The 19,457-nt window shown below is 35.4% G+C and overlaps 1 protein-coding gene across 2 annotated transcripts in view; it reads right to left on the bottom strand.

Moving 5' to 3' along the window:
- Window positions 1-19,457, bottom strand: part of LOC121740332 (tachykinin-like peptides receptor 86C) — a 68,913-nt gene that overhangs the window by 1,146 nt on the left and 48,310 nt on the right. Inside the window, exons 7-9 of one of the 2 annotated variants that reach the window (XM_042133001.1) lie at window positions 4,876-5,072; window positions 3,986-4,089; window positions 1,352-1,435 (exon numbers count right to left, since the gene is read on the bottom strand). In XM_042133001.1, coding sequence (XP_041988935.1) covers window positions 1,389-1,435; window positions 3,986-4,089; window positions 4,876-5,072 — 348 coding nt within the window. In that variant the 3' untranslated portion in view covers window positions 1,352-1,388. The remainder of the gene's footprint in view (window positions 1-1,351; window positions 1,436-3,985; window positions 4,090-4,875; window positions 5,073-19,457) is intronic. The other variant, XM_042133000.1, reaches the window with a different exon arrangement.

Here is a 19,457-nt window from a genome sequence, read left to right as displayed (position 1 = left end):
CTGATCTCTCGCTGGTCGTGTCGGTCTTCCGTCACACTGGGTTATGAGAGTAAAGGAATAGAGAGTGCTCTTGTGTACTGCGCACACACTTGGGCACTATAAAATTATCAATGAAACCGGCCACCGTCACCGAAATCGGTGTGGGAGCTATTATTATTATTATTATAGTGATACCGCACTCGGCGGCCTACGCTGCAGCGAAACGACCATAAAGTTAATATACCTAGTATATTAACTTTATAAGAACGCCACGACATGTCGCGATAAATATTTTAAGAGGATTATTTACTATATTATTTTATGGGACGGCATAGGTGCTGTACCAATGCTGGGCTAAGGCCTCCCCAAGTCCTTCCATTCATCCCGCTCCAACGCTACCGTCGGCCAACCTGGCACAAATGTGTCAAGTTCATCGCGCCATCTTTTTCGAGGTCGGCCACGGCGGCGTCGTCCATCATCAGGTACCCAGTCTGTGGATCTTTGCCCAGCGGTCAGGATGCATGCGGTTACCAGTCCCATTTCAGTTTAGCAGTCTTTATGCCTATGTCTGTAATTATACCAGTTTTGGCGCACAGCGTGCTATTTCTTATTATATCTGTATCTGTTAATCTTACTCCCAAATTGCTGCGCTCCGTCGCTCTTTGGCACGCCCCGAGTTGGAACCGTTGCGACTCATTCAATGACCAGATCTGTGCGCCGTAGGTTAGTACGGGCAGAATACACATGTCGACGAGTCTGCATTTCAGGGAGATTTGTAGATCTCCCTTCATCAGCGTATTCATGGACTAGTAGGACTGTCAGGCGTTTTCTATTCGACAATTGACTTCCTTCCTGTCTATTATCAAAAAAGACTAGCTGGCCCAAGTAGATATTATAATAATAAAAATAATAGTAAAATAGCTTTGTAAGTGCCACAAGTAGATATTATACATATTATCGACATATTGTATTTATTTTCCGTCTACCTCGACCCTACGTTTTTTGCTATTGGTCATTATTTTCGTCTTGGACTGATTCATCGGTAATGCCATCTCGAGGCAATTTTTATGAAATTGTATGAGCGAACCCGCACTACGCAGCGGCTGCGCTCGCGTGATTCGCGATACAAAACGTGAGTGCTATGATATACGAAGTATCGCTCCTCTACAGCGTGGCTGGCCTGGCGTGAAAAAGTTATAGGGCTTTATAAGGATAATTCCACATCAATGAACAATAACAAAACGTACTCAAGAAAAAACATCCACAAAAATATGACGCGAAAACATAACGAAGCGACAAAACATGAGAAAAATAATAACATTCAATAAGAAAATTTGGCAATTGAGTAGCTGTCAAGTATGAGTAATGTTACCATTAGCGGGCGGCCGCGACGCACTCCTCCGTGACTGTCATGCCCGACTGAATGATGAGCCGTTCCGACAATGACGCTGGCTTACTGTAACAGAATCACCATTTCATTTGCACGAACACTCATAGGGTGTGTACAAAATTATTATGTTGCACATAACAATGAAGTTTAACTGGTGGCCGTCTAGTTGGTCGTCTGTCATCATAGAGGACAACAGCTTATACAAAATGGACATATTTTTGTTAGGGTTGATATTGAACAAGCCTTTCAATGTTATTGTCAAATAAATTGTTCAATACTATTGTTCAATGATTTTGCACAATAAAATAAATTGTCTAGGGTCGCCTTTTTTGATGAACATTGGTATGAAAACATTTTGAGTCGCTTTGTTAAAATATTATTATACCAGTTTGAATAATTTAAACATTGAACTTGCGTCTCCATAATTTTTGGAAATCACTACATAGTATAAAACAAAGTCGCTTTTTCTTCCCTCATGTCCCTTTGTTCCCTTTAATCTTTAAAACTACGCAACGGATTTTGATGCGGTTTTCTTTAATAGATAGAGTGATTCAAGAGGAAGGTTTATAAGTATAATAACAAATGTTAAATAGTGGAAAAATACTGTTATTTTTGAGGTTTCTAATCTGATGTCGTAATAATTTCATTTTTTCCGCTTACATTGCAAACGCAGGCTGAATCCTACGAGATTTATCAAAATAATGTACTAAGTATCGTACACAATGAAAAGGTCGACAAAAAGCTTCGCGATGCACGATGGTATATTATGTCTATATCCTATGGATATCCCACAATAACATTTTTTTGTCATTTACTTTTTACTACACTACATTTACTTATTACTACATAATGGGTAATTTTCGAAGCGATTTTAACCAATACGGCATTAATCCTTATTCAATTAAATACTTTTAATACATTATTGATTAAATATATAGCTATATGGCCCTTTACACCATATGATTTTCGAAGATATCACAGATTTAAAAATTACGGGACGTAGCTTTTGCGGTGGTACCGGCCATTAATGCGGGTCACCGCGGGTAGTAATGAATATAAATCAAAACTACTGAATCGATTTTAAATTTTAATAATTTTTTCAATTTGTGACATAGGCTATGTATTTTATACCCGTGCGAAGACGAGAAATTTACGTTTTGAAAGAAAATAGATTCACTTAAGTAAATTAAATCACTCAGACTTACACATTTTGTTTTGAAAGTTTATTCACTTCAATTACGCTAAAAGTAGATAAGCCCACGATTACAAAAAATTGTTGCAAAATATAAATGCAATAAATTACTAAAATTTTCTCTAGAATTTTAAAAGGCTTTCTTACTCAAAAGGTTTTTGCTGTACGTCTGTATCTTGTTACCACTATAATTATGTAATATAATAATATATTAAACTACCACCATAAATGTGTACTTATAAAATACGTTCTGATTTTCATTCTAGCTACTCTACTACTTAATGTTTTCAATAAATTACCAACGATATCAAAATACTTAGATACGTCATACGACGTATGCCGTCAAAACTGTAGCAATGTTTTTGCATGCAAAATGTGTATCGAGAAAATATTGACTTACAGTAATCCTTTTTTGTCTTACAGTAATAGCATATATTACTTTCTCTTTCGCTCATTTTACGCTTTAATCGAATCGAGAAAATATTGTAGACAAAGAAGGCTTTGTCTTACAGTAATATCATATACTTACTACTTTCTCTTTCGCTCATTTTACGCTTCGCTTTGATTTTTCTCTTAAAATGGAAGACAATAATTTAAATATTATATTATAAATATATATATAAAATCTTAGTAATAACGTGTAAAATATTGCACCTTTCTTTTCGCGCTGACGATTGTATGGAATGCCTTTTCTACCGTTCTAATTCTATGTAAATTACAGATATAATAGCTTTTCTTAATAGGACATTAAAATGACTCTGTGATACTAAGTAGGTATATTAAAAACACCCAGACCTTTTAAAGAGTTAATAATTTATTATTTATTAGTGTACCTTACTTTAATTTAACATCACCTCAAACAAAGATAATCTTTTATTCAAATCGGACCCGAAGCAGACGCAAACGTTTCTGGAGGTAAATTTGTTCTTTTCCTTTTGTTAAATTCATTATGGTGAAGCTGAGGATCTTTATATTTTCATTTGAAGATAATACTTTTTTAGAAATAAGCAGCAAATAATCGTTATTGTTGTTCTCTATTTTTTAAGTAAGGAAACATTGTTGAATCTAGGGAAAATATATTTTTATAATAAAAAGTTTTTATTGGCCATGATAATAATATTACATTTTTATGTTTTTCTTTCACAATTAAAATTCTCCATAAAAATTTAAAAAACGATAAATCTATTCAGTCATAACAATTCTTAAAACGCGCATTCTGCAATTCATAAAAAAATAAGTACCTAACTTTTTACTGCGCCATTCATTTCTACATCTGAAATATTTCTATAACTTTCTGTTGAAGAAAATACATGTACAATTTAAGTAAAAAATATTTTTCTTCAACAAAATCACAGAAATAAAGTAAAAAAAGTTTGTGAAATGTTTTATTTTCTAGGTTTACGATACAATAAAGATTCACCCACCTGAGAAGGACTTATTCATTTCAAATTGCTTCTTTAAGTCGTTCGGAGAAGTCGTCTTCCCGCTCCTACACCAACATAATACTACTCGGAAATATATCCTGAACCTGTAGGAAAAGAGCCTTATTTTAGACAGTTATTTTCCTCACGTAACAAAATTTGGCCACAAACGTGTGACGAATGATATACGTTGAAGGAAAAACTAACACTTACTCAAGTTAAGCAATTATAGTTTTTCATTTACTTCATCGCCTACACAATATTCTGGTTAAGTGTTCGAGTACTTAATTGCACGTTTTATTTTTATTTCTCGATATAATTAGCGGCAAAACGGACTTATTTACGCACATTGTGATGGGGCGCAGCGGGGCGAGCCGCATTTTTACTTAAGTTTCATTTGCTAGTTTTGCTAATTATAAACAATTTCTCCAGAGTGATTATATACGATAAAATCCAGAAAAGGTTCGATTTTTAGCATTATGTTGTTTTCTCATACATTTCTTTAAAATGTAAATCAATATAATAAATACAACACTTTCCTCAAGTTTGCCGTATACGATTACTTTCCAGAAATTATTCCTTAAAGCAACAGTATAAATTGATGCAATAATACAGGATGTTTTTTGTGATTTTTTCTTAACTTCTACCCTCGTTAATTTTTTCTCCCATGGTTTAGAGATTTTAGGTCATATAATAAAATATTATACCTCAAGCCCTTTCATTTGAAATATTATGTGTGGATGTGCTACAGCTTGGGTATAACAGGTTCCATACAAAAATGCCCCTTGTTCTTTACGCGTCATGTTGCAATATGAATTGACCCTTATATGATTGACGAAAAGCAGATGTCATTTTATAGACTACAATTTTTGCCAAAGTAGAATTTTACTCACTTATTACTCATCCAATAGTATATCAGCGGGTTGAACATGGAGTTGGCCATGGCGAGCCAGTAAAATGACAGGTAGACGTGTTGCGCCAGCGGGGACGTCGTCATGTCAGGGTGGTGGTACACCAGTACGAAGTACGCGTGGTATGGTAGCCAGCAAAGCGCGAATACCACCACCACGAGTACGAACATTCGCACCACCTGTGGGATGAACGTTAGAATTAAAGGCCTTTTTACCATAGTCGGGATTAGGTGGAGGAAGAAGAAATACAGCCGAAGCATGTTTGGTTAACAATCTACCGGACCTTAAAAAATATTGATACACTTTTAAGTAATGACAAGTGAAGAGAAGTCCAAAAGAAGGTCGGGTGGTACTGTAATAGTTTGTTGTGGAGACGATTATCATTATTATTATAATAAGGAGTAACCTAACAGAAAAGACAAAGAAGAATTCATGACCCTTGCACTAAGAAAACATGACAGCCGACAACCCTTTCAACTGTTCAAACTTTGGATAGAAAGTACCACCGGCACTTAGTCGAAAGCATTATTTTAATCTACACATTTTTTTCGTAGCAAAACCGTAGCTCTTTCGTAGCTATTTCGTAGCCGTTCGTAGCAATCACGTAGCACTCGTTGAGTACACAAACTTGAGTTTATGATTAAGTTATGATTGTTTTAAGATAATCTAGATTTTAATAGACAGCTGTCCTAGAAACTTATAAGCTTCGATTCTAACATCGGCTAACCAAACTTCGAATGCTGTTAGGTTCAAAGCTCCTAAACTTTGCGATCTTCACGCTACTGCGCTGTACTAGACAAAAACATTTTGGCACGACTAACAGCCGCACTGAGAGAGACTTGATGGTAACTTACATTTAATGTAATAAAACAAATTATTTAGACATAAACTAAATATACATTTTCTTGTTAAACTAAAATTAAGTTATTATTTAATATATCTGAGCATAGCCGTGAATTGTGTTAAATGACTTGAAGTTTTATATTAATAGTGTTGAGCAAAAATATTCTATATCCAACGTCGAAAGGCGTTAAATGATTGACAGACATTATTCTGACGCGTAATCCTTTGCGTGGCGTAAAATTGTGTAAAAGAAAGTATATTATGAAAAGCAACATTTAACAATAATATTACAAGTGTTACTGTTGACTTTAATGTAAATGTATAAGATTTTACAAGAAACAGTATTGGAGAATCCTACGTTTGGAGCGAACAAACTTTTGAATACTTAGAAATGAACATAAATATTTAATATTATTTTGCTGTTTAGACTATTAAAACTATATTAATCGTTATGATCCATCTGTTTTGAACACAAGCTGTTATTATTAAGAAAACAAAATATTGTATTCAAAATATTAAACAGTTTATTAGCTTGGGTTGTGGTAATTTCCGTAACTTTTGTTATAATATTAAAGTTTCTATTCAATTTTAGTTTAAGCATAAATTGGTTAGATATATGAAAACGAAATATTTACTTCATTATTTCGAACAAGTCACATGTAAACGGGTCAGGGATTGTTCTAGTTTAATGAAATTATGGAACTAGCGTCTAAATCAGGGGTCGGCAAGTAATTTTAGGTGGGGTTCGGAAACTGTGGGAAAATTTTAATGAGGTCCAGAAAAAACACATTTGTCGTATGTAGCTTAAAAAGATTGTTCAATTAATAAAGGTATCACGTATACCTTATCTACATTTTAATAATAATTGGTACTTGGTATAAAATACATTACAATATTTCGCGGTCCGAAATTCGACCTTTCGCGGTCCGCATACGGACTACGGTCCGCCTGTTGCCTACCGCTGGTATTATATATGTGTAGAGGAATCAAATTATGTCCTCTATTATAAAATCCTTTGAAATTACTTCACATTTAGTTTTACGCTTTTACTAAGAAAAATAGCTACACAATGGATACGCTACACGACCATTATCTATCAAAAGCCTTTTGTGGTGTTTGTAAACAAGGATAAAACATTATAGGTATAGAATACGCATTTGTTAAAAGGTTTTTATTAAGAGCTTTTTAACCATTTCTGATTTAATACATGGAAATAACAGCTGTTAAATAGCCACATCAATTGTAAGATATAATATAGGAGGTATTTTATACTATTACTAGATGACACCCGCATGACTGACGCCTCCGTGGTCTAGTGGTACAGAGCGCGGCTCTTGACTCGGAGGTCATGGGTTCGATTCCCGCGTTGGAAACATGTTATTTCCAAGTTTGGTTAGGACAATGCAGGCTGATCACCTGATTGTCTGACAAGTAAGATGATCCATGCGTCGGATGGGCATGTAAAAAGTCGGTCCTGCGCCTGATTTCTCGCCAGTCGTGTCGGTCTTCCGTCCCACTGGGTTATGAGAGTAAAGGAATAGAGAGTGCTCTTGTGTACTGCGCACATACTTGGGCGCTATAAAATTACTCCTGCGTAGCTGGCCTGGTTTCAATGAAACCGACCACCGTCACCGAAATCGGTGTGGGAGCTATTATTATTATTATTATTATTTTAGATGACACCCGCAACTCCGACACAACAACAACAAAATTAGTTTATCGCGCGGGAACCGTACATTTTTCGGAATAAAACCATCCTTTGTCCTTTCCCGGGTCTCCAAGTATCTCTATGCCAAATTTCAGCAAAATCGGTTCAGTGGTTTGGGTGTGAAGAGGTAACAGACAGACAGACAGACAGCCACACTTTCTCATTTATAATTTATTAGTATGGATATTTTGTTTTAAGATCATCGATACGATTAAAAACGCAATTGATTTTAATTATATCTTATATCTTTAAACGAGCAATTCTTGTGTATATATATATATATATATATATATATATATATATATATATATATATATATATACAAGAAGTCAATGAGTGGTTGCTATACCGAGCAAAGCTCGGTCATCCAGGTACTTCTCAATATAATATGCCGTTGATCTCAATAAATAAATTCCCTAACTACTCTCTTGTGTGCCTTAATTTTAATAAAAATACTATCATAATTCATCGAAAATTTAGTCATAAGTCCAATAACAACCTTCGTACATAATTTATTAGGCAGATATGATACTAATCTATACTAATATTATAAATGCGAAAGTATCTCTGTCTGTCTGTCGTCTCGCTTTCACGCCAAAACTACCGAACCGATTGTAACGAAATTTTTTATACAGATAGTCTAAAGCCTGAGAAAAGACATAGGCTACTTTTTTACTGGAAAAAAGCGTTGTAAGGGGGTAAAAATGCGTAAATTTGTTCAAATTACGTTAGTTCCAAAAATTCAAAATAGACGGTGCCGTGCTTCCCCTACATCGCGCTAACGCTTGCCCGAAAGTCTTTCTATAAGAGGTGGTATTATCTCATATTCAGTTTCCGATTTTTTTCGATTGTTATTTTTTAAGTACGTTATTTAATAAATCAGTACTTTATCTATACAGTGAGCCAGTGACATAACCTTAAACCTATCAATGATAAATAGTTTATGGGTAAAGTTATGTAATTGCGGGGCTAAATAAGCTTAAAAATTTGGCGTAAAATATAGTTTAACCCATCGATCGTGGAATAACGAGACACAATAGCTTTTCCATTGTTATCGCGGCCGGATGCGGCCGCTTAGGTATTCATGAATTAATTAAAAAAATTGAAATATTATTATGTGCACACTGCACAGCTGTTTTGATTTAAGGGGTACCAGGGTTTTTTTTATAAAAGCTTTTGACACCAATTTTGTTGACATCGCGCGCTATAAACTGAAGTCCACGCGGACGAAGTCGCGGGCAACAGCTAGTCTAATATATAATAATAATCTATACATATAATAAAATCGTAGGAAAGTTAATTCTGTACATTGAATATTTTTGAAAAATAATACTTGCGACGTGATCTACAATCGATATGGAAGCCAAAAATATAGTTTTTAGAATTTTTGTCTGTTTGTCTATATGTATGTCCGGGATAAACTCAGAAAGTACTGGATGGATTTACTTCAAATTTTGCACGGATATTACTTAGAGGTCGGGTCAACACATAGGCTATATGTTATAACGATATTACCTATGGTGGGAGGGGAGGGGCTCAAGTTTCATTATTTTTAGTTTTTTGCTCATATCGCTAAAACAGTGCGTTGTAGAGAAAAAAAGTGCCGTACACAATGAAAGCTCATAAAATTTCCCACAAATTTCTCATTTACACTTTGTATCTATCTCCACTCCTTGCCTTGCTATGAGCTTTATGAGCTTTTATCTCTCTTATCTATACAGAGAGCTTAGGCACCGGTCGTTTCTTGGGGGGGGGGGGGTTTGGCTGTGCCACCCCAACGGTTGGGTTAAAATTTTTCTCTAAACAAAACGATGTCACGGAGTTATATTTCTCCTTTTTTAAGAACAAAGTTAAAAACTACACTAAACATGCGGTTTTCGAGTGTCATTTGAATTGGGGGGGGCCGCGCCCCCCCAAATCCCCCCCCCCCCACCAAGGATCTGTTACTTACAACAAAATGGTGTCGTGGCGTTTGTATTGCGTCTTATTTCTCCTTTTTAGGAACAAACTAAGTTATATTCTATACATATAATAAAATCGTAGGGAAGTCAATTCTGTACATTGAATATTTTTGAAAAATAATACTTGCGACGTGATCTATTATGCTGACGCGGACGAAGTCGCGGGCACCAGCTATTAATGGGAAAAATATAAATTACGTCACTATAGAATCCCATCGTCTGGAAAGCAATTCATTATAATGTTATTATACGTATTGGTAAAGGAAAAATATTAAGTATATTTCCTTTAAAAGTACATAATAAGACGAACAATTTCTTAGATTTATACTATTTTTATGGAGCTATAAATTCTAAGACCCGATACAGTGATATACAGAAACAGCCAGATGTTTTAGGAAGTTTTAATGCCACTTTTATTTTGCTCCGGAATGGATTCTTGGGAGAAGGCTTTATACAATTTTAATGCGGGTTAACTGAATACATTTTAATGCAGCGCTCAGAACAACAGAGTGTAGCTTACAATATGACGTGTTCACAATATTCTGCAGGAATTAATTTATTTGGCAAAACCTTCAAGAAAAGAGCGTATTCCCTCTTAAAAGGCTGGCAACGGACCTGCAGCTCTTCTGATGTTGCGAGTGTCCATGGGCGACGGTAGTTGCTTACCATCAGGTGACCCGTTTGCTCGTTTGCCCCCTTATTTAATAAAAAAAAAGGGAAGGGTGTTTCTAAAATTTACTTTTGAATAAAAATATACAAGTAAATTATGTAAAAAAAGTCATAAGACGTGATGGGGCAAAACTAGATTAAGATAAAATTCTAAAATATTTGTGGGTACAAACAATATTATAAAAGAGAAAAAAGTATATAACTGAACGGCTGTTCAGTTATATACTTTTTATAAGACGTCGTAAAACTTGCAAAAAAACTTGTTATTTAAATAAATATATTGTTGGTTCAACCTATTGTGTATATTTAAATAGAAGAAGGTATAGTACATAATAAATTATTTAACTCTCTAGTCTCCCCACGACACAATATATTCTCTTGTGTCGTGAAAATTTATTATTACTACCAGCTAGCATTCTATATCCTGTCTGCATATTTTTGACGCACTAAATAATTTGATTTATGAATTCACGAGTTTTTTCACAGCTAAAAACATTTCGGTAACCAAACAATGACGCCAATCATAGTCACTGTTCAAAATGTGTAAAGGGATTTCAGCCCAAAGGATAAAAATATTTAATCAAAACTGTGTGTCCAGAATACTAAGTAAAGACTTTCAGAACAATACTATTCATTTACGTATGAAATGAACTGCAATAAAATTTTATTCCGCTTTGAACTACTTTTAAAGGACGAAAGAAGAAAATATGCTTTGTGAAAAAATGATTTTAATTTGGACATAAAAATTTCATTATATTATTTCATGTTCATGTAGAAAATAGCATGTTATCGAAAAATTATAAATACGACCACGGCTATCCTTTAAACATTTCCATATCCCTATAAACTGTTTTCTTGTTTCGTACTTTTTAGAGCGTGTTTTAGTAGTCGGGTTTTAGTTTTTTAAACTTTATTTTTATTTCAATTATTTTGGGGCTAAGATTCACTCGATCTTAAACTATCCAACTCCTCAAATGATCGAGAATCATGAGAATGTTTTACAATTTATTTGGTTCTGATTCACTACCTGTTGCCCGCGACTTAGTCCGCGTTAGCATAATATAATAATTTTATAGGAGATGGATAATTTTTTTCCAAAAAAAGTGTATGTTTAGTTTAGGGTACAATAATTTTCCTTTTAATAATTTATACTTTGTTCCTAAAAGAGGAGAATCGAAACTCAACAATCACGACGCGATAACACTTCCACGAGGGAGGGGGGTTCTCATCAATATTGTACCCATTATATTTCGTTGACCTAAAAAACGTTATTTTATCACATTCTTTTCGATTAGACTTACTCAGTTTAGCCCGGCCGCACATTATCTGAATTTCTGATCAGAAAAATTCGGACGCCCCGCACCGCTCATACATTTTGACACGTCAGAATTCTGTTAGTATGCGGGTTCAACAGCAACTAATTTCTCCCCATTGATCGGGCACCAGTCACGTATTAGGCAACCCAATTATCTACGCCCACGACAATATTTGTGCATTGTTTTACACACATTACAATATTGAGTTGCCGCATTTAGGAATCTGTTTTTTCTATTCAGCGCGGTATCTAGTCGTAGCGCCGCGTGCGAAGACCAATGATTAATCTAAGCGGCCTAGTTTGAACCGGCGTAAGAAACTCGTACGGGGCCATCTTTTACCATATTATAAATATTTCTTGTCTCGTAACGGCCTGAAAAACATTCTTCAATTTCCGTCTACAGCCCATAAAACTCAAGCAATAACCAAAGGAATGAATAGTTAGTTATCTATCACAATTAACCCGAACACCATTTACAAAACCTTATCAACCTGTTAAATGGCAACGTCTAATGGGAGGGAAAATTTTCGTTCATGTGCGTGTTCACTTGGACTAAAAGCACCAAATCAATCCACACAAAATCGTTAGATTAAAAAAAGGTGCCCTGACAGGATATCTACTAAAAGAAATAAATAATTAAGGATTTACTTAATACAACATACATAAAGTGGAATAATTTTGTGACTTACCGCTTTCGGATTTTCTAGTCAATAGGTTTATGATAATGAGCCTTGATATTAAATGAAAATTAGTGTGATTTCTTTTGCTATTCGAGACCATAATAGACTTTAAAGAAATGTATCATGAACCAATTAATATACAAAAGTGGGCAAAGTGTGTATGTCAGGCTCTCTGTAACCTTTTAACGCATAAGCCACTGAGAAGGAGTAGATTTTGATGAAATTCCAGCATATTAATATTTCGACTCCGTAAAAATGCACAAGCTAATCATAAACAACCCTTTTTTATAATAATAATATAATATCATTGATAAACAAGAATAAGTTTCCCCTGAGTTTCTGCGCATCGAAGTAGTCTACCAGAATAAGATAGAATTAGTAGATTTTCCTAAACATGTACTATTACCGAACTCATTAATAAAAAATTCCAGATGCTTAATACTAATTTCAGTCATCTAGTGCGTAGGTCACTTTTACACAGAGCATTAACCATAATTACGTTTAGTCGCTCCTTGATGGACGCCATCAAAAGACTATTGCGTGATACAATTCAATTTAAATGCATAAACGACATTCACAAAATATATTCCATTATGAAGATGCTCTTCAGACTCGGCAGCTGTAAAGATTAATTTTATCATCATATTATATTAATACGCGAGCGAAAAACTTTGGACCCCTTTTTACGAAAAGTGTGGAAACGTAGGAGCATGAAATTTTGCACAGCTTTTATGGACACGGAGTGCATCGAGTAATTTGATGTTCTCTCAAATTTGAATTTGAGCCAAAATTGTTTTAAAAGTATGCTTTTATTATAAATACTTACCTTATTTTAAAAAATAAAACATTATAGACACTACAGTGTGCACACTACGATATTTTGAATGACAAGCCTATACACACGAATTATACTCTTTTATTTATTTATGGTTGAAGTCTGTTGTGAAATTAAAAATTGATTGTTGTTGTTTTTATTAAATCTGAAATAGTCAATACTTTAAGCGGGGAGCCAAAAGAAGAAGAAAAAAGTCAATATTTTGGTACTTAATAGAACATTAATAGCATTGAAACTTATAACTTCGACCATTGGCCGATCTCTAGTATCTAGTATTAATTATTATTATTATAGCATGATACATTATTACATCTTTTTATAGAAAAAATCACGATGCACACACGGCAGCTGTTATAAGTTGTTTACACGGAATATGGCGGATATATAGGCAAGTGGCTACGCTATTTGGTCCGGTTATGTCTATGGTAGAATTGTGGTATTTCAGCTGGGCTTGACATAACAAGACCAAATTACGTAGGTCCACCACTCGCCTACAAATAAATTTATCTGGTAGTGAATATATAATAATTGGAATAATATAAAAAACAATAATATTCTATTATACTAATTATTAATTAAATTAAGTAAGTACATAATTCAAACTACAAAATTAACAATAACAATATATACAGGTGTCAGGTAAATAATTGAAAAAATAAATAAATAAATAAAAAACTTATTCAAAACTAAATAAATAAATAAAACTAAATAAAAAAAAAAGACCACCCCGCAGCGCACTATGCTCAAATGGCCGCATTACCGCGCTGGCCGCATTACCGCGCTGAATGGCCAGGGAGACATGTTGGGCTAGGTACGCGCCGGAGCGTGGATCGTTGCCTGCTTCCCGCAACCGTCGTCCGAGCTGGCGAACAAAAGCTTTTGAATTGTTGCACCACGGACCTCCCGTTTCGACGGCAAAAGGCACAAAGAGGTATTGACTTTCCAAGTCCGCGTATTTGTTGTGCTTTTGCCGAGCAGCGTGCTCAGCGGCAGATCCCGCATTTCGGGCAGTGCCAGAAATGTGAGAAGCGACGTACGTACTAACGCACGTGGTATCCCATAGGAGGCACTGACCTTTCTTCCAAGGGATCAGGGAAAGGCCGTCCGGGCGTTTTCCGTCGCTCCGGCTCAAGCCAGGGGGCTCAAGCACGCACGGTACGTTCGCCGACACCAAGGCTCGACGGAGAATGTCGTTGAGGGCGTGGTGTCTAGCAAAACGAGCGGCAGCTTTAATGCAGCTGAGCCCGTGGTGGCCGTACGCGTCAACCTCAGTACCGCAGGGACAGCGATGAGGCTCGCACACTTCGCAGCCTAGTCTCAGGGCCACTGCTATTCTTAGGGTGTTATTATCAAGAAGGGTGCCGAGCTGTGGTGACGGCAACGCCTGGAGCCAGGCACTAGATTCTACGCAGGAAACTGCCTTAATACGGGCCAGTGCTGATTCTGACCATGAGTTCAACATACGCGTTAAGGTATATGTGGAGCTGAGGTCATCCCATGCACGCTGGGAGGTGACATCCTCGGGGGGGGGGGGGGGTTGATGCCAGGATATAATTCTTGCCAAGCAGTTTCTGCATCGGTCAAAAAGGGGATGCTGCATCTTGCACCTTGGGCTTTTAAAATGTTAGTAACAAGGTCAGCAACTCCATTCGACGACGCAAGAAATGCCGGCAAACCAACAGACCCTATGCTCCTAATGCCCAAACCACCGTGTTTTACCGGTAGCGCAGCCTGTTGCCATTGCGGATCATTTAGAGAAATATTGAGTATTTCCTCCAGTGTGGATCGGATAATACTGTCTAACTGACAGACCTCCTTGGGAAATCGCCAGGTGGGGGCTGTCCTAATTACATAAGTGAGCTTGGGCAGAGAGAAGCAGCTGCGGTACAGTATTAAGGCAATGTGAGAAGATAGGTTGGTGAGAAGTTCTCGGACATGTGTTAGAATTTTGCCCTTACTTTCTAGGGTTGATGGAATGGCATCCGGGAATATCGGCGCGCCTAGGAGAGAAAATGTAGATTTGTTTAGGGTTTTAATTCCAGGGAGCAGAGAGTCAAAAGTGGTGATTTTGTGTTCGGCTGTCTCCGCAAGCGAAGAATTCGCATTTGTTGGTATTTATTTCGAGTCCCAATTCACAGCGATCTTGATCGAGATAGGTAACCAGTGACTTGACGGTTGTAGGTTGTAGTTTACTTGGCGGTCCCCCGATAGATAGATAGATAGTTAGTCCATAAGTGACAACAATTATGGACTAAAATATTACTTTACACAAGTTAGGAATTATTTGAACTTAACCCTTAATTCGACGGATTTTTTTTTCGGAATTTTTAATTTTTTTTTCATATACCTTTCCTCTAGTGTCTAAAGATGTACAGAAAAATATAAAAAAAATGCCTTTTTGACAATTTTCGAGAAAATGATAGTATAGTATATTATACATTGCCGGGTTCCTACAAAACAAACTTCCAATATATACGTATAGCCCGCTATGCAACTCTGATTCAGAGCACATTACATTTAATTATTTTTTTTAGAAATAAAATAATATTAGAAGAATTAATTCGTTTTTAGGCAAAGTTAGGACAAATAATAGCTGTTTCTTTAGATTGTTATATCGATTTGCTTAAACAGCGACATTTATTGGGGATGAAACATAGGGGTAGTTATAAGTTTCTGCTAAAGATAATTATAAGTGCCCTTTTTAGGGTGTTAAATATTCACAGAGAGTAGTAGCTACATTATATACTTAATTTAAAATGTAATGTTCTACAAATTGAAGGTTTTCTTTAAGGATTTGAAAATGAATCAAAATTTGACTACTAAGAGCATTCGCAGATGAAAGTTTCTGAAGCTTCGAGTAAAAGTATTTATCAACTGGCTGATTTCAGAAAGCATTTAGAAGACGCTTTTAAGGTCCTGATCTATAAAAAAATTAAATTTCAATAAAATACAGCTATATAATTTACATATGGCTGGTTGGGAAAAGCGCAGTAATGACAGAAACTTTGAAAGCTCTAACACAATGTTTCATGACCTATAATAGAGTTATATGCCTAGAGAACAATAGGATAAACATTGGAAAAGGTAATATTATATCAAAAACCAATTATATATGTATTTTTTGTAAAAAAACCATTGACAACTAAAAAGAAATGTCTCAAACTAGCAATTTACCAATTTTTACAAAATTAGGAATATCAGAAAAACTTTTTTTCAGTAAGCTATATCTCACTCAATGAGGAAAAGAAAGCTTTTGTAAGAGCTAAGAGTAGGTAGAAATGTTAAATTCCTAGAATACACAAATTATTTTTCAAAGACCAGTACAAAAGTAAGCTAAGACTAAAGGGGCCGAACAATTTTCCCATAGATATTATCAAATCTGAGACCAAATATCTAAATATTAAGTATAATGAAGACCATGGACGAAGTATAAGTCCAATAAGTCCAACAGCTCCAGCTGCAGCAGTTAACAAAAGGTCCAGGATGATAGTACCGACTTCACCTTTAATTCGACGAAGTGAAACCCGCTATACATAGAATTTCGTAGTGTGATTTCAGAGAAAGCGGCAATGTATAATCGGCTAGACGTATACTTTAGGCATAGATATGATATGAAAGCAGATTTGTCCAAATTGTTATTCAGTCGCATGATTCAGATAGTTGACAATTAATAATTATTGCTGAAGTGTAACTTAAACCATTATAAATATCTTAAATAACATTATTTAAAAACGTATCCTGCAATCCTGCAAACGATCGACTTTGGTTTACACTTTTCGATTTTTTATATTATTTTTCTTTGAAACATACACAATAGTATTTTTTTATAAAAACTAGAAGAGTTTTTAATAGTATAATAGAGAAACCTCATTAAAATATGGAATAATTTACGAGCTAGAATTTTTTAAAGTAAACGTATAGCCCGCTATTTAGGGTCGAATTAAGGGTTAAAGGCAGTAAATATTATTTCATTACTTTTTAAAGTTGTTTTGGCGGGGGTTTTTTTTTTAATTTCTTAATTTAATTTTATTAGCTTATACTTTTATCGCGCTTGAAGCGCGATGACAAGTTTATGAATTTCCGTAACGAAAATAAACTAATCCCACCCCCCCCCCCCTGCCGCGTTGCCAGACTTCGGCACGGCGTTTGTTTGCGTACGACTAGACGTATGAGAATTATAATAATAATTGCATAAGTTCATAAAAAATATATTTTATCGCGGCAGTCCGAGTGTTTTTTTTCGTACTCCTTCCAGTATTCCTTTCAGCCGCGTACTCCTAGCAAAGACAAAACAAAGATACGGTAATATAATCAAATTCATAGTGTAAAACATATTCTGAGGAGCATTAAATCACATAATATTGTGAGCATCACTTTAATGATATGCGGAGGCACGCTCCCATCTGTCCTTTGTAATTTCATCAAAAGTTTCAGCGCTGCAATGGCAACTTGTAACAGTAGTTTTTGTCCCGAAGCTTGTAATTGCTTGTTTTTCCATGAATTAATTAATATGTTTTGGATTGAATTAGACCAGGGTAGCCTTTAAAAAAGTGGAAAAATAATAATAGTAGGATAAAACCCATTAGAAAAGGAGAAAAATATTATAAAACTGAAGGAAAAATAATTCACGGGCAATCTAAAGTCGGGAAGAGGTAGGGGGTGAGTTTTTAAGGGTAAAAAACACTTTATCTCGATTTCCGGTAAAACTAAAAGCCTATGGAAAAAAGTCAAATGGCAAAGTTGTAGGTAATAAAAGATCTAAAACTACACTTTTTTCACATAATCTCAAAATTGATGTGAAAAATTAAAAAAATAACAAGTTTTTGGTTTCTTTTACAATTTTTTTTTACGTGGTGAAAACTTACTTTTTTATGTCCCAAATACGCTGTAATTTATTTGATTAGAAATATTTATTTCTTCATCTTATTTTGAATTAATATCGAAAAAGTACCCTAATTTTCAATCGAAAATTCACCCGTCAAAATGTAAGCTTTTTTCATAAAGTAGGTATGCTTTCTGTTCGTTGAAATCTCTACTTTCCGATAGTGAAAAAAAATATTTTACGTTCTTCTCAAACAATGCAAAAATAAAAAAAAACATTTACAATCCTACAACTTTGCCATTTGACTTTTTTACTTTTTTGTTGAATTTATACTATTAGGCTGCGTTTCCACTGAAGCGGAGCGGAGCTTAGCGATGCCCGAATTGACCAATCGTGCTATTCCAGCGGAATGACAGCGAAGATTTCGAGCATGGTGATTGGTCAATTCGGCACCGCTAATCTCCGCTCCGCTCCGCTTCAGTGGAAACGCAGCCTTAAAGCTGGTCGCACACGCACAAGCAACAAGAGCAGCTGCGGTCAAGCGTTCAAGCGGTCTGCAGTTTTGAGTTTTTTGTGTTGTAGGTATTACTATAACTCACGCAGGGGCGTTCTGATCGCGTCAGAATTCCTCCTCTGTGGCTGACCGCTCGAAAGCAGAATGCGAACGTAGAACGTTTGAACGCGTGACCGCTCTCTGTCTGATAGGTCCCATAAATTAAGATTTCTTATCAAATACTTTAAATACCCTACAGTATTTATGATAATCAGCTGTCATTTATTCAGGTGTAAAAATAAAACTAGCGGCCGTAAAGCCTAATTTATAACGTTCGTAAAAATTTGCTTTGCGAAATCGGTGAGTTTAATGTTCTGTTATATTGAGCTTTTGATAAATATTTGATTTGCGAGAAATTTCCATGACGTGGATAGATTCCATAGGCGCTAAAACTATAGAAAAAATTTGGATGACATAATATGGCACAAATATAATTATTACGATATATGAAATGTATAATTCCCGTGGGATGTACGTTGTCTGTTACACATGCATAAACATACAGGTGTAGCCGTGAGCCGTAGAAAATTTTGATAGTCGCTTATAATAATTTTATTAGAAAATTGATGATTAAGTAATTGGCATTACTGCAAAACTTTAATATGCGTTTTTCACTTATCTATCCATACTAATATTATAAATGCGAAAGTGTGTCTGTCTGTCTGTCTGTCTGTTACCTCTTCACGCCCAAACCGCTAAACCGATTATGCTGAAATTTGGTATGGAGATACTTTGAGTCCTGGAAAAGGACGTAGGCTACTTTTTGTCCCGGAAAAGTGTACGGTTCCCTCGCGCATTTGGCGCAACGAAGTTGCGGGCATCATCTAGTCTTAAATATGTCAAAATCACAGATTTTCCTAAGCATTATGTGCCTGTTCATAATGGGATCCGTAAACCTTCAAGTAAGCCTTCATGGGCAATAAATAAAAAATATATATATACGTAATCAGATAACGCTCTTTTATGAAAATAAGTGCCCATTATGCCAGTCATCAGTTTTTTGTTTCTGAATATAAAGTGTTCGAGAAAAAGTGTGATCAATCATAATAAAAACACCGTCATCAATCACGGACGAGACTGAATAAGCGGCCAACTTGTGTCATGTATGATAAATAATTTGATCACATCCGGATAGAGTTTACTCTCACAAGTGTAAAAATATTATGGAATTGCTGCTG

The sequence above is a fragment of the Aricia agestis genome, chromosome 3 (genome assembly GCF_905147365.1).
Source record: "Aricia agestis chromosome 3, ilAriAges1.1, whole genome shotgun sequence".
Taxonomy (NCBI): Eukaryota; Metazoa; Arthropoda; class Insecta; order Lepidoptera; family Lycaenidae; genus Aricia; species Aricia agestis.
Note: the sequence above shows the minus strand (reverse complement) of the source record. Positions and strands in the feature narration are given on the sequence as shown.